Consider the following 16207-nt stretch of genomic DNA (forward strand, 5'->3'; position numbering starts at 1 on the left):
TGGTCATCTCCTGTAGTATGTCGCATTCGCATTCTGGTCATCTCCTGTAGTATGTCGCATTTGCAGTCTGGTCATCTCCTGTAGTATGTCGCATTCGCAGTCCGGTCATCTGCTGTAGTCGCATTCGCAGTCTGGTCATCTGCTGTAGTCACATTCGCAGTCTGGTCATCTCCTGTAGTCACATTCGCAGTCTGGTCATCTCCTGTAGTCGCATTCGCATTCTGGTCATCTGCTGTAGTCGCATTCGCATTCTGGTCATCTGCTGTAGTCGCAATCGCATTCTGGTCATCTGCTGTAGTCGCATTCGCAGTGTGGTCATCTCCTGTAGTCGCATTCGCAGTCTGGTCATCTGCTGTAGTCGCATTCGCATTCTGGTCATCTGCTGTAGTTGCATTCGCAGTGTGGTCATCTCCTGTAGTCGCATTCGCAGTCTGGTCATCTGCTGTAGTCGCATTCGCATTCTGGTCATCTCCTGTAGTTGCATTCACAGTGTGGTCATCTCCTGTAGTATGTCGCATTTGCAGTCTGGTCATCTCCTGTAGTATGTCGCATTCGCAGTCTGGTCATCTGCTGTAGTCGCATTCGCAGTCTGGTCATCTGCTGTAGTCACATTCGCAGTCTGGTCATCTCCTGTAGTCACATTCGCAGTCTGGTCATCTCCTGTAGTCACATTCGCAGTCTTGTCATCTCCTGTGGTCACATTCGCAGTCCGGTCATCTCCTGTAGTCACATTCGCAGTCTGGTCATCTGCTGTAGTCGCATTCGCAGTCTGGTCATCTCCTGTAGTCGCATTCGCAGTCTGGTCATCTCTTGTAGTCGCATTTGCAGTCTGGTCATCTCCTGTAGTATGTCGCATTCGCAGTCTGGTCATCTCCTGTAGTCGCATTCGCAGTCTGGTCATCTGTTGTAGTCGCATTCGCAGTCTGGTCATCTCCTGTAGTATGTCGCATTTGCAATCTGGTCATCTCCTGTAGTATGTCACATTCGCAGTCTGGTCATCTCCTGTAGTATGTCGCATTCGCAGTCTGGTCATCTGCTCTAGTCGCATTCGCAGTCTAGTCATCTCCTGTAGTCACATTCGCAGTCTGGTCATCTCTTATAGTCGCATTCACAGTCTGGTCATCTCCTGTACTCACATTCGCAGTCTGGTCATCTCTTATAGTCGCATTCGCAGTCTGGTCATCTCCTGTAGTCACATTCGCAGTCTGGTCATCTCTTATAGTCACATTCGCAATCTGGTCATCTGTTGTAGTATGTCACATTCGCAATCTGGTCATCTCCTGTAGTATGTCACATTCGCAATCTGGTCATCTCCTGTAGTATGTCGCATTCGCAATCTGGTCATCTCCTGTAGTATGTCGCATTCGCAGTCTGGTCATCTCCTGTAGTATGTCGCATTCGCAGTCTGGTCATCTCCTGTATTCGCAGTCTGGTCATCTCCTGTAGTCACATTCACAGTCTGGTCATCTCTTATAGTCGCATTCGCAGTCTGGTCATCTCCTGTATTCGCAGTCTGGTCATCAGCTGTAGTCACATTCGCAGTCTGGTCATCTCCTGTATTCGCAGTCTGGTCATCTCCTGTAGTCACATTCACAGTCTGGTCATCTCTTATAGTCGCATTCGCAGTCTGGTCATCTCCTGTATTCGCAGTCTGGTCATCAGCTGTAGTCACATTCGCAGTCTGGTCATCTCCTGTAGTCACATTCGCAGTCTATTTAAAAGTATTACCTGCTGTTGCACAAATCACTTTATTACACTTTTATTTCTGATATTTATGGCTATGCATATTAATTTAATCCATATTGAGCACCATATTTGATTGGCTGCTTCTGCTTGGCACACACACAATAAAATAGTGTTCAATATGGATTAAATAAATAGATATCATAAAGTTTAATAAAGTGATTTGTGCAACAAGCTCCTTAAACAGTCCACATCCAGTGAAAGTTCATGCAGTGCAAACTTTGCAGTACATGAACTTTCACTGAATGTAGAATGTTTAATGACCAGGGGCGAACTGATCCATTGGGCAGTTTATGTAGTACTAATCCATAATTTGTTAATAGAAAGATTAAAGAGCTTGACTTGTAGTTTTGTTAGCTGTTTTTTTTTTTTTTGTTTTTTGTTTTTTGTTTTTTGACAGGGGCGCAGTTTCAGTACTTGGCATAGGCGCCATTTTCACTAGATACGCCTCTGGCTGTGCCCCCTTGCAGGGACTATCGGAGATGACCAAAAGCGTATCAGTCCATCTGAAGCGAGCAGTAGCTAGGATAGACTCACAGCCTGAACCACACTCACAAAATAGAGGGAATTTTTCTTTGGGTGAACGGGAGCCAGACAGTGGAATGGAGAAAAAATGTCCTGGTTGGGGCAAAAGGCTGAAACCCACTTAGGTAGGAAGCTCTAGACCTCAAAGCCACTAGAAAGGGTCTTTGGCAGGATAAGGCCACATGGACTAGACTGGCTTGTCCCACAATGACAGAATAATGTGTTTTAGGGTTCTAGAGTGAAACGGGGCAAATGGGACTGCCCTGAAGGAAGTTACTATTATGCCGCGTACACACGGTCGGACTTTTCGTCTACAAAAGTCCGACAGCCTGTCCGACAGACTTCCTGCGGACTTTCGGCGGACTTGCAGCAGACTTTCTAACGAACGGACTTGCCTACACACGACCACACAAAAGTCCGACGGATTCGTACGTGATGACGTACACCGGACTAAAATAAGGAAGTTCATAGCCAGTAGCCAATAGCTGCCCTAGCATGGGTTTTTGTCCGTCGGACTAGCACACAGACGAGCGGATTTCGGGGTCCGTCGTAGTTACGACGTAAAGATTTGAAGCATGTTTCAAATCTAAAGTCCGTCGGATTTGAGGCTGAAAAAGTCTGCTGAAAGTCCGGAGAAGCCCACACACGATCGGATTACCAGCCAGCTTTAGTCCGTCGGCGTCCGTTGGACTTTTGTAGACGAAAAGTCCGACCGTGTGTACGCGGCATTAGACTCAGCGAGGGCAGCCATCAGAAATTTTGGGGCCCCTTGCACAGCTTTAGGCCTGGGCCCCCCAGGGCCTGACCACCAACATTCCCCAGGGCCTGCCCACTGACCGTCCCACCGAATCCGCCCACATTGTGGAGACTAGAGGAATGGATGGATGGATGATGCTGGGCGTGTATGTGGATTCATTATGCAGACTGGATGCATGGATGGATGGATGGATGATGCTGGGCGTGGATGTGAATACTGGAGGGATGGATGGATGATGCTGGGCGTGGCTGTGGATGCTGGAGGGATGGATGGATGGATAAATGGATGGATGATGCTGGGCGTGGATGTGGATACTGGAGAGATGTATGGATGATGCTGTGCTTGGATGTGGATACTGGAGAGATGTATGGATGATGCTGTGCTTGGATGTGGATACATTGTGGAGACTGGAGGGATGGATGATGTTGGACATGGATGTGGATACATTGTTGAGACTGGAGGGATGGATGATGCTGGACGTGGATGTGGATTCATTGTGGAGACTGGAGGGATGGATGATGCTGGACGTGGATGTGGATACATTGTGGAGAGGGATGGATGATGCTTAGCATATATTACAAGGGGATCCCCTCAAAGTCTTGCCATAGTGTAGCATGCATCAAATGCCATGCCATCAAATGCTGCCACTGTGCCCCATCAAATACAGCTACTGTGCCCATCTTATGCAGCCACTGTGCCCCATCAAATGCAGCCACTGTGCCCATCATATGCAGCCACTGTGACATCATATGCAGCCACTGTGCCCATCAAATGCAGCCTCACTGTGCCCATCAAATGCAGCCTCACTGTGCCCCATCAAATGCAGCCTCACTGTGTCGCATTTAATGCAGCCACTGTGCCATATCAAATGCTGCCAGTGTGCCCCCCGCCCGCCGTCTGTACTTAACCCTGTCTCGGTGGCGGTGAGACAGCTCCTCGATGTCTTCTCCCATCCTCTCTGCTCGTCCTCTGCTATGATTGGATGCCTGATAGGCGTCCAATCACAGCGCCTGTCATTTCAGCCAATCAGGTGATGGGTAACAGATCCAAGCACCTGATTGGCGGAGAGGAAGTTTAGTGTTAGGAAAGCGACTATTAATCCACTTTTCTAACACAGCTGAGTGACCTGAGATCGCCCAGCATGGCGCTCGCAGCTCACCTTTTTTGACACCTATTAGAGCCTATGGCTCTAATCAGGTGCTTCAAAAAAAAAAATAACCTGCCGCTGTAATTCAGTTGCCCGGAGCCCAGAAAAGGGGTCAGGCGCCTGAATAGGGGTGTCAGCGGCGGCCATAGATAGATTCATACAATGCATGAATCTATCTATTGGTCATAGAGGGGGTGGCTAGAGATAGAGGACAGCGCCCGTGCGCCCTTATGGATGCACCAGCACTGCATGTCAGCAGACAGATTGAGATAGTCGGAGTCCATATTTCCATTCATGTCTGTCTATGGCCACATGCACCTTGGTGGGGATAAAGATGATTGAGTTACATTGTGAAAATGGATGAGGATGACTCTGGGTGGGGATGAGAGTTACATAGTGAAGAGGGGCTCTCCACAATGTAACTCATCTCCACCCAGAGTCATTCTCATCCATTTTCACAATGTAACTTAATCATGTCAGCTTGTCAGCCTCAGGTGTCCCATCGAAGGAGATTAAAATAAAGTAAAAATATACAGCACAGCAGCACACCAACTTTTTGTGACCCTCCCACGCCGCTTTCTCCTATCTTCATGCACCTAATACTGCTTGGTCGTTCACCGCTGATGAACTGACCACACCCCCTGCCCGAGTCCCGGACAATCAGAACTAACAGAGCAGCAACAGCAGCCAGCAGGCTCCGCCTCAGCAGGGAAAAAAGCAGAGCGAGTGCTGGTGATCACCTGCAGGGGGGGGCTGCTAGTGAAAGCCTGCGTTGGTTCAGCTCAGACTTGAATGGAAGCTCCCTTACTTCTTCTCTATATCGACCGCCCGGAGGCTGGGGGGGGTGTGGTGCTAGTGAAAGAAAGGCGGCGGCTAATCAGACTTGTGTATGCTCCCTTCTCCCTCTCTGTAGCGGGCGCCCCAAGGGGGAAGGGGGGCCCAGCCAGGCGGGCCCCTTGGGACGCTCGGGCCCCTTACGGGAGTACTGCCTGTACCCTCTGATGGCGGCACTGGACTCAGGACTCTCATACAAAAGTGGAAAGTGGGATGGAACCTGTATTGAAGGACAGAAGTCTGAGATCGGAGCATCTGAAGTTTCTCTTTCGGGAACCAGCCTCAGATAATGAAAACAATAAGTTGTTTCCAGTACTGATTTTTCAAGATAGGGAGGAAGAATGCACCGTTGTTAGGGTCAGTGGGAGGAAGAGTGCAAAGTTGTTGGTGTCAGTAGGAGGAAGAGTGCACCGTTGTTGGTGTCAGTGGGAGGAAGAGTGCAAAGTTGTTGGTGTCAGTGGGAGGAAGAGTGCACCGTTGTTGGTGTCAGTAGAAGGAAGAGTGCAAAGTTGTTGGTGTCAGTGGGAGGAAGAGTGCAAAGTTGTTGGTGTCAGTGGGAGGAAAAGTGCACCATTGTTGGTGTCAGTGGGAGGAAGAGTGCAAAGTTGTTGGTGTCAGTGGGAGGAAGAGTGCACCATTGTTGGTGTCAGTGGGAGGAAGAGTGCAAAGTTGTTGGTGTCAGTAGGAGGAAGAGTGCAAAGTTGTTGGTGTCAGTGGGAGGAAGAGTGCACCGTTGTTGGTGTCAGTAGGAGGAAGAGTGCAAAGTTGTTGGTGTCAGTGGGAGGAGGGGTGCAAAGTTGTTGGTGTCAGTGGGAGGAAGAGTGCACCGTTGTTGGTGTCAGTGGGAGGAAGAGTGCACCGTTGTTGGTGTCAGTGGGAGGAAGAGTGCACCGTTGTTGGTGTCAATGGGAGGAAGAGTGCAAAGTTGTTGGTGTCAGTGGGAGGAGGGTTGCAAAGTTGTTGGTGTCAGTGGGAGGAACAGTGCACCGTTGTTGGTGTCAATGGGAGGAAGAGTGCACCGTTGCTGGTGTCAGTGGGAGGAAGAGTGCAAAGTTGTTGGTGTCAGTGGGAGGAAGAGTGCACCGTTGTTGGTGTCAGTGAGAGGAAGAGTGCAAAGTTGTTGGTGTCAGAAGAAGGAAAAGTGCACCGTTGTTGGTGTCAGTGGGAGGAAGAGTGCAAAGTTGTTGGTGTCAGTAGGAGGAAAAGTGCACCGTTGTTGGTGTCAGTAGGAGGAAGAGTGCACCGTTGTTGGTGTCAGTGGGAGGAAGAGTGCACCGTTGTTGGTGTCAGTGGGAGGAAGAGTGCAAAGTTGTTGGTGTCAGTAGGAGGAAGAGTGCAAAGTTGTTGGTGTCAGTGGGAGGAAGAGTGCAAAGTTGTTGGTGTCAGTAGGAGGAAGAGTGCAAAGTTGTTGGTGTCAGTAGGAGGAAGAGTGCAAAGTTGTTGGTGTCAGTGGGAGGAAGAGTGCAAAGTTGTTGGTGTCAGTGGGAGGAAGAGTGCAAAGTTGTTGGTGTCAGTGGGAGGAAGAGTGCAAATTATAGCTGTCCTGTGGACAGATTCTCCTACCTGAGCTGTGGATCTCTGTAGCTCCTCCAGAGTTACCATGGACCTCTTGGCTGCTTCTCTGGTTAATGTTCTCCTTGCCTGGCCTGTCAGTTTAGGTGGACGGCCATGTCTTGGTAGGTTTGCAGTTGTGCCATACTCTTTCCATTTTCGGATGATGGATTGAACAGTGCTCCATGAGATGTTCAAAGCTTGGGATATTTTTTTATAACCTAACTCTGCTTTCAACTTCTCCACAACTTTATCCCTGGCCTGTATAGTGTTCTCCTTGGCCTTCATGATGCTGTTTTTTCACTAATGTTCTCTAACAAACCTCCGAGGGCTTCACAGAACAGCTGTATTTATACTGAGACTAAATTACACATAGGTGGCCTCTATTTACTAATTAGGTGACTTCTGAAGGCAAATGGTTCCACTACATTTTAGTTAGGCCCCTTTCACATTTGTGTGACCTGAAAGTCGTGCAATTTTGCCACGATTTTGACGCGGCTTGAAACAATGCCTGTGAAATGTTGAGGTCTATGGACCTCAAGATGCATCAAAGTCGGACCAATGTAGTGCAGGGACTACTTTGAAGTCGCTGCGACCTGAAATCACACACTTGAAGTCGCACAGATATGAATGGTACTCATTGAAAAACATGGGGTACGACTTGTCATGCGACTTTGCAGTCCCAAGTCGCAGGACAAATCGCACGAGTGTGAAAGGGGCCTAAGGGGTACCAGGGTAAAGGGGGCTGAACACAAATGCACACCACACTTTTCAGATATTTATTTGTAAAATAAATTTAAAACCATTTATAATTTTCCTTCCACTTTACAGTTATGTGGCACTTTGTGTTGGTCTATCACATAAAATCCCAATTAAATACATTTATGTTTTTGGTTGTAACATGACAAAATGTGGAAAATGTCAATGGGTATGAATACTTTTTCAAGGCACTGCATATGAGGTATCGTAGCTAACGTCGATGAGCAATAATTTTAGGGCCATAGCTCATTGTTAAAGTGTTACTAAACCCAGGACCCTGCACTCACTATATCTGGTCTCCTACATTACACAGAACATGGAAATGCAATTATCTTTGTAAATAAAAACTGCTCAATACCTTTTCTCATCAGCAGTACTCTATATAGCAGTCTAGTGACTCCTATCAGTGTCTGTCCGAGTTTTCATTCTGCTCTGAGGCTGCATGACCCCTGACTTTCTGTCTGGACAGTGCTGATTGGCACTGTGCTGATCACATGCACCCTCCCATAATAAAAAAAAAAAAAAAAACTCTCCAGCAATACACACCAAACTGAGCATGTGTAGAGTGCCTCCAGGGCTCTGTTCTATCAGCAGATGGATTGGGGTCAGTGGAAGGAGGGGCGGATCAGAGAAGACAGGATCAAACATCCTTTTTACACAACGGGCAGGATTAACCCCTTAGGTTCCACAGTGCGTATAACAAGCATGCTTTACTGCATATACAGACTGATTTTACTGTTGTGATTTTAACTCTAAACAGATGACCTGTGCAGGCTTTTAAAATGTCGCCTATAGAGAGTTTTGGGTATTTTTTTTTTTTTGCGATTCCATGGGTGTGCGCAATTTCTTCCTTGACATGTGTGGTATCTATCTGTTCAACGCAATTCCATCTTTTATATTTTACAAAAAAAATTGGATATTACATTGTGTTTGTTTTTCAAAAAATGTATTTTACTGTACTATTTCCAGATAATACACATTTGAGCATTCAAGTAACTGTGCAAATAACATGCGACATATAAAACTGTAACTACCTCCAGGGCCTCTGCTTTCAAAAAATGTATACTTTTTGTGGAGTTGATGGTCGTTTCCAGCAAACAGTGCAGATTTAAACATATGTGTATAAAATGAAAAAAAAAACTGCCTAAGCTAAGTGGTTAAAGCTGAATGCCAGGTATGCCATTTGTTACGCTGTTATATTGGTCCAGCTTAGACCAATGTAAGTATGTGTCATACCTGTGGGGTCCCCATGGAAGCTGGAAATCAGTGTAGTAGGCACCACTATTTCTGTGATCTCCATTTAGGCCCCTTTTACACTCGTGCGACCTTTTGCAGTGACTTGAAGCAATGCCTGTGTAACCTTGAGGTCTATGGAAGTCGGACCAAATTAGTGCAGGGAGTATTTTGAAGTGGCTGCGACTTGAAATCGCACAGATATGAATGGTACTCATTGGAAATCAGGAAGTGCGACTTGTCATGGGACTCTGCAGTCCCAAGTCGCAGGACATGTCACACAAGTGGGAAAGGGGCCTAAAGTGTTACTAAAACCAGGACCTTGTATCTCCCACAGTAATCAGAACAAGGAAATGCAATTTATTTCGTAAATTTAAACTGCTAAATACCTTTTCTCATCATCAGTATATAACAGTCCTGTGACTTATATCAGTGTCTGGTTAAAGCTTGTAGTAAGAGTTTTCATTCTACTCTGACTGTCCTATGAAGCTGCAGGACCCCTGATCCTCTGTCTGGACAGTGCCGATTGGCCCTGTGCTGAGCACCCTCCCAAGGAAAAAAAAACTCTCTAGTAGCAATACACACCAAACTGAGCATGTGCAGCCTGACTCCAGTCACTTAGTCTTATCAGGACATGTTTTGGAGACAATGGAAGAGGGGAGGACCAGAGAAGACAGGATCAAACAGCCTTTTTACACAATGCAGAGGATTAACCCCTTAGGTTCCACAGTGAGTATAATAAGCATGCTTTACTGCATAAACAGACTGATTTTACTAACAGCTTAACCACTTGCCGACTAGCTGTCGCAGTTATACTGCGGCAGGTTGGCTCGTCTGTGTGAATCGCCATACTGGTACGGTGGTCCCTTTAAAGGCTATAGCAGGCAAGCGCGTCGCCAGAGCCAATGCGCATGGCCGGCGGCCGCAATGTCCACTGGCCACCCACGATTGCTCCACAGAGGGACAGCACAGGAATCTGTCAGTGTAAACAAACAGATCCCTGTTCTGATAGGGGAGTAGAGAGAGATCTTCTGTTCCTAGTGAACAGCGATCTCTATCTACTCCCAGTCAGTACACTCCCCCCACAGATAGAAACTTCTCCCTAGGGAACACTTAACCCCTTGATCACACCCTAGTATTAACCCCTTCCCTGCCATTGTCATTTATACAGTAATTAGTGCATTTTTATAGCACTGATCGCTGTATAAAAGTCACTGGTCCCAAAAAAGTGTCCGATCTGTCCACCGCAATGTCGCAGTCCTGCTAAAGATCGCTGATCACCGCCATTACTAGTAAAAAAAATAATTAATAATAAAAATGCTATAAATATATCCCCTATACATTTGCACAAACCAATCAATATCCGCGTATTGCAAATTTTTTTACCAAAAATATGTAGAAGAATACATATTGGCCTAAACTGATGAAGAAATTAGTTTTTTGGGATATTTATTATAGCAAAAAGTACAAAATATTGTTTTTTTTTTTCAAAAATTGTCGCTCTTTTTTTGTTTATAGCGCAAAAAGTAAAAACCACAGAGGTGATCAGATACCACCAAAAGAAAGCTCTATTTGTGGGGGGAAAATAGATGTAAATTTTGTTTGCATATAGCATCGCACGACCGCGCAATTGTCAGTTAAAGTGACACAGTGCCCTGTCGCAAAAAAATGGCCTGGGGGTAAATCCTTCTGGGGCTGAAGTGGTTAACTTATGGGTCCTGTCCCAAACAGCTACACTGCTGCTTAGTGTACAGAGGGGGGCGGCCGCTCAGCACAGGGGCCAATCAGAGATCTCTTTGCATTTACTCAATGAATTCAACGTGTTTTCTGATTGGATGAGGGGGTGGAGTCATGATGTCACCCTGCCCAATCAGAGTAAGCCTTGCATTCATTGAAAATACACAAAGCTTTCTCTGAATAGAACTCGTGCTGAATGGCTGAAACAGGGCAGCCTCTCTCCCCACACACAACCCAGCAGTCACTGTAGTAGTGGTGCCTATCAGAGGGATTTGTAGCTTTTAGTATGTATGGCACACAGTATGACATACACTTACTTCTATTGATCCAACGTGGGCCAATGTAACTATCCATACCTAAACTTCAGTATTATAGTATATTAATAATCAGGACTTCTACCAATCATCCATTATGTGTTACACTTACTTACAGCAGCTCAAAGTGAAAGCGATGAGCACTTCCTCCGCGCAGCCTGTTCTCTCTCTATGGAGTCTTCCTTCCCTGCTCCGCCCCTTCTCAGCCCTATCTTCACACTAGGAAGCTCCGCCCACTCCCTTACCGTTCCCGCGCACTGTGGAGCCTCTCCTTCTCGGCCCCGCCCACTCTTTAGAATTCCTGCGCCGCTTCTCTCACAGCCCCGCCCACTCTTTAATATTCCTGTGTCGCTTCTCTCACAGCCCCGCCCACTCTTTAGTATTCCTGCGCCGCTTCTCTCACAGCCCCGCCCACTCTTTAGTATTTCATGTGACGCTTCTCTCAAAGCCCCGCCCACTCTTTAGTATTTCATGTGACGCTTCTCTCACAGCCCCGCCCACTCTTTAGTATTTCATGTGACGCTTCTCTCACAGCCCCGCCCACTCTTTAGTATTTCATGTGACGCTTCTCTCAAAGCCCCGCCCACTCTTTAGTATTTCATGCGCGAGGAGTGTGCAAATGGGAGGACGACTATTGATGTCCTCCCGGCAAAGTAGGTCCGCGCTGTGGCCGTCATTCGGCTATAGCACGGATCTAAAGGGGTTAAAGCAGTTCTAAAGCCATCCACCTCAGTGCCCTCATAAGCTGGCAAGTGGTAATGTTAGTTGTTTTCACTCTTGGTAAATCTGCTGATTCCTTGTGATCCTGTCATGAGGGTTCATGTTGAGGAACTCTCCTCCCAATTGGACTCCTCAATCAGCCCCTAATGGTGATTACAAGCAAATCTGACAACACCCTGCACAGGCATGGTCCCTATGGTCACACCCTCCAATTGGACCCAATTTTCTGCTACAATAATGCTTTTTAGGCTCCATGTACACTGGGCTTAAAAAAACGTCTGTTCTCTCGGAAGTAAAAAACGCTCATATAGAGCATTATTTGTACAATGTTTAGACGAGTTTAGGAGAGTTTTACGTTTTTTCTGCCTCCAAGCTCCAATCAGAAACGCGAACCAGAAGGGTTTTTTTTTTTCTGCCTCTAAACGTGGAGCTCAAAATATGCCTCTGAGGCTCCATTCTCTAAGTACTGAGTGTTCTCAATTCCCCCAATGTGAAGGATTTAGCCTAGGTTCATACTGGTGCTGCTGCATAATCATGCCTTGTTCAGTGAATTTTTGTAGCAAGTTTTTGCTCTTTTTTACATGTGTTTTTGATGCATTTTTATGCTTCATGCATTTTTTTGTAGAAGACAGGCTGTTAAACACAAAACCCTGTCAAAAACACATACAAAACGCATGTGCATGTGTAGTACTACCCTCCTAGGGGCCACTGAGCTAGTTTTTCCCTAATAGTATAGAGGCTGCCCGCCGCAAGCACTCTGATTACAATGACTCAGTCTAGGGGATGTCTTTTTGAAATCTATTGCTTGAAGAACTTTAAACAGGAGAGGAGTTAGGGCATGGGATACTCCAAAACAATGCACAGTAAACAGTGGACAATTCTCTCTAGGGCAGGGGTCTCAAACTGGTGGCCCTCCAGCTGTTGAGGTACTATAAGCCCCACCATGCCTCAGCCTGTGGGAGTCATGCTTGTAACTGTCAGCCTTGCAATGCCTCATGGGACTTGTAGTTCCACAACAGCTGGAGGGCCGCCAGTTTGAGATCCTGCTCTAGGGTCACACTCCAGGATTCTGCTGAGGACAGGGGAATGTCCAGTACTCTAAGACCCTATGAGAGCTGTCTCAGTCCAAGCTATCTCTGGCACTTATATCCCAAAAGCACACAAAGTCAACTCAAGGTCATTACTCACATGTTCCCAGGAAAGCTGCACTTCTTCCAGCTTCCTCCAGACATGGTCTCGTGAGCGGGACAAGCCTTCTCCAGACCCAATCCCTATGGTGCCCCCTTAAAGGGGCAGCAGCCCCCCCCCCCCACAAAAGCTTGGAAAACTCCTGGGGAGAAAGCACAATCTCTCCAGAGCTTCAGGCTATTTGTTACCTCCCCAGCCACCTTCTGGACACTCTCAAAGGATTGGCCAGGCCATGATAAATATTCAGGCTGGTCATTTGAATCTCCCTCCCTTTGTTCTTGAAGCTTCTTCCAGAGGCAAGGGGAAGCAATCAAACTGCCAGCCTGTTAAACCCTGAACAGACCGGAACAAACAATCACTGCTGTCTTGACTACAGAAGGAAACAAAAACTACATTTGCCTAGCATGCTATGCTAGGAGGGTGCTACACATGCATTATTTTATGAACTTTCCATGCACTCCCATTAAAGTCTACGGTTCCAAAAACACACTATGCTGCATCAAGAATAACATCTGCACCTTTCCAAAAATTGTACTGCACTGTGTTGCATTGACATAAATGGGCACCACATAAAAAAATTTGATTTCCATTGTCGTGCATGGCAGCATGACGGCAGATGCAGGAGAAACAGCAATAGTGTGAATAGGGCCTTATCACGCAATCACAGATCGAATCTTGCTCTCACTCTCTGTAAAGGATAACTTTTTTGTTTTTGGGTAGAATAGAGAAATGTTAGATTCTTTGTCAGGTTATCATTGCTGTGTATGTACTCACTGGGGAGATTTGTCTGTTTGTCCTAGTGACCATCATCATGGAGACAAAGTGAAGGGAAATCCCAACATCTTTGAGTTGCCATTAAAACAAGAGGCGACTTAAAAATCATCTAATGGGGACACCTGGCCCTGTGACAACTCTTTAGGATGGACATTTTGTTCATTTTGGGGATATTTAATCTCATTTCCTGTTACAACCCGAGAACAGGACATGAGGGGGAATTTCTCCAGTAGGACACAGGAAGCAAAAAAAATGCAGGAATATGAGTTTTAAAGCCTTCCACACTCTGTCTACAAAAAAATAAAACAAAAAAAAAAGTTTTGAATTGACTACACTTTAACCATAGTCAATATGGGAAATTCAGAGTCATGAGCTATAATCAGCATACTTATTCTGGGTTAGTTAGAGTAAGAGGGTCACCATGACTGACAATCAATGATGCAATCTACAGTTTATATCTCTAGGTTTCCTTTAACTCAGGAGTCTGGGGCCACCTACTCAGGATGCCCATATACACTAGAATTCAGTGTATACTGCATTGTCTTATTTTATTTTGTTTCTTTATATTATTTATTATATATATAGTGTATATTTTATATTTTCTTTATATTTCATAATTTATTTTTTAAATGAATAAAATGTTTGTTTTATCCACAGGAAGCAAAGTATTGGACTGAACTTCGAGGAACAAAACTCTTTCTTTATAGTGATAAAAAACAAGAAAAGGTAAAATATCAGTTATGTTTCAATTTTTCATCATATAATTGTCTCTCCTTATTTTACCATTTACTATTTCAATATGGCACTACTACATACGAAAACTGATGCAGTGAGGGATTAAAACACTTGTCAGGTTTTTATTAATGTCTGTGCCCCTGTTAGGGAGATTCACCCTCTCTATCTGTCCTGTTTATTGTTGTCACCAAGAGTAAAAGAAAATCCTTAATCTTTGGCTGTCACCAGAACAGGAATAGAGAGGAAATTTGTCAAAGGGGACCATAGTTCTGGTGACCTTGGTATTCCTTCACTTTGGCAGGATGTTCCTCTCACTTCCTGTTTTGACTATGGGACAGAAAGTAAAGCGAAATCTTCCCTAATGGGACACAGGTGGCAAAAAAGCAAACAAACAAAAAAGAAACTGACGGGTTATAATCCTCTCTTACTCTATTCAAAATTTTTAAAAAAGTGTTTTGCCTTTAGTTCCACTTAGAGCCCTTGCACACTGGGGCGGGGGGCGGCGTCGGCGGTAAAACGCCGCTATTATTAGCGGCGTTTTACCGTCGGTATGCGGCCGCTAGCGGGGCGGTTTTACCCCCCGCTAGCGGCCGAGAAAGGGTTAAATACCACCGCAAAGCGCCTCTGCAGAGGCGCTTTGCCGGCGGTATAGCCGCGCCGTCCCATTGATTTCAATGGGCAGGAGCGGTAAAGGAGCGGTATACACTCCGCTCCTTCACCGCTCCGAAGATGCTGCTAGCAGGACTTTTTTTAACGTCCTGCCAGCGCATCGCTCCAGTGTGCAAGCCCTCGGGGCTTTCACACTGGAATGAAAGCAGCGGCACTTTCGGGGCGGTTTGCAGGCGCTATTATTAGCGCAATAGCGCCTGCAAACCGCCCCAGTGTGCAAGGGCTCTTAGAATACTGGCAACATTTAATCAGCAAAATGTCATATGTAATTAGTTATAATTAGGGGTGAGCTGGCAATCCTGACCTAGGTGTTGAAGAGACTGCATTACTAGGTATATGTTATGGTGGGAAGAGACTAAAACAACCATATAGCCCTCACTCTATTCAGTGCCTTGCTCACTAAAGCCTTCTTAAAACAGATGATATTTATATCTTTCATTTTTGGACAGCTGGTGGAGCAATTAAAACCATTGCTTTATGCTCCATTGGCTGGATGCACATTCCATGGTGTATAGTGCAAATACGGCCTAATGTTATAGAATTATTTATTTCAAACTGCACTGATGGTAGACAAAACAAAGAGAATAGAGTTCTCTTTAAGAGGACAAAGACCCAAACACTATGAGGAATACAATTTAATTTTATTATTGCAAAAAAATTTGAACACCACACTGATTATTCAATTAAAAATAAAAACTGCTGTTTACTATGTATTTCTTAGGACTACATATCCTATTGTACCTTGCTCCTACATTTGAACACCACACTGATTATTCAATTAAAGAAAAAAAAGGGGGGGGGGGCAAAGATAAGTGGCTATCAGAGACCCATTAAAATAAAGACAAAGTTGTCTATGAGTTTAAAAACAAGGGAAGCCGCGGCTATACATCACACATACATCACACACTCACCATACACTTCTGCCGATGACAAAAGGGTTAATTAAATAATATAATGCAAATCAGGTTCCTGATGGTAAGTGTTCCCTTAATCATCGGTCATGGACGTGGTATATAGGTTATGGGTGAATGGATGGAGAGTGCTAATGGAAGTTCAAAGACTATATAAGTTCAGCTGTGTCGGTAGGCATAAAAACCAAACCATATTGATAAGCAGATTAAGCAGCAGATACAGTCAGCAGACCAGCTAGTTGAGATTGCAAACCTTGGGTAAATAGCGCAGAGACAGCGGCATTTCAAAAGCAGCAGGGGGAGTACTAGGAGCTAGAGGGACACATCCTGGTAAGCAGATGTAAACTGGATCAATACTTTTCTCACCATCTGGAAGGTCTCCATGGTCCTCATATAGCAGAACTCTACCCCAGGAGGTTGATAACTGAAGACATCAGTCTGTGTTTAGCCGTGCTTCTGCCAGGGAGTATACCTCCTCGTTGTGTTGATTACCGCAGATAAGGTTGCGCACCGTTCGGAAAGACACACTGATGGTAGCCAGATAGTCTGAAACAACTTTTTCAGGCAACAGAGTCATGACAAGGACTAACGTCCAAAAAGCGTAGCATTG

At 45.6% G+C, this 16207-nt stretch overlaps 1 protein-coding gene across 2 annotated transcripts in view; it reads left to right on the forward strand.

Moving 5' to 3' along the window:
- STAP1 (signal transducing adaptor family member 1) overlaps positions 1 to 16207 on the forward strand; it is a 119076-nt gene that overhangs the window by 44509 nt on the left and 58360 nt on the right. For both annotated transcript variants that reach the window (XM_073597802.1, XM_073597794.1), the window contains exon 2: positions 13940 to 14008. In XM_073597802.1, coding sequence (XP_073453903.1) covers positions 13940 to 14008 — 69 coding nt within the window. The remainder of the gene's footprint in view (positions 1 to 13939; positions 14009 to 16207) is intronic.

This window comes from Aquarana catesbeiana, linkage group LG01, assembly GCF_042186555.1.
Source record: "Aquarana catesbeiana isolate 2022-GZ linkage group LG01, ASM4218655v1, whole genome shotgun sequence".
NCBI lineage: Eukaryota > Metazoa > Chordata > Amphibia > Anura > Ranidae > Aquarana > Aquarana catesbeiana.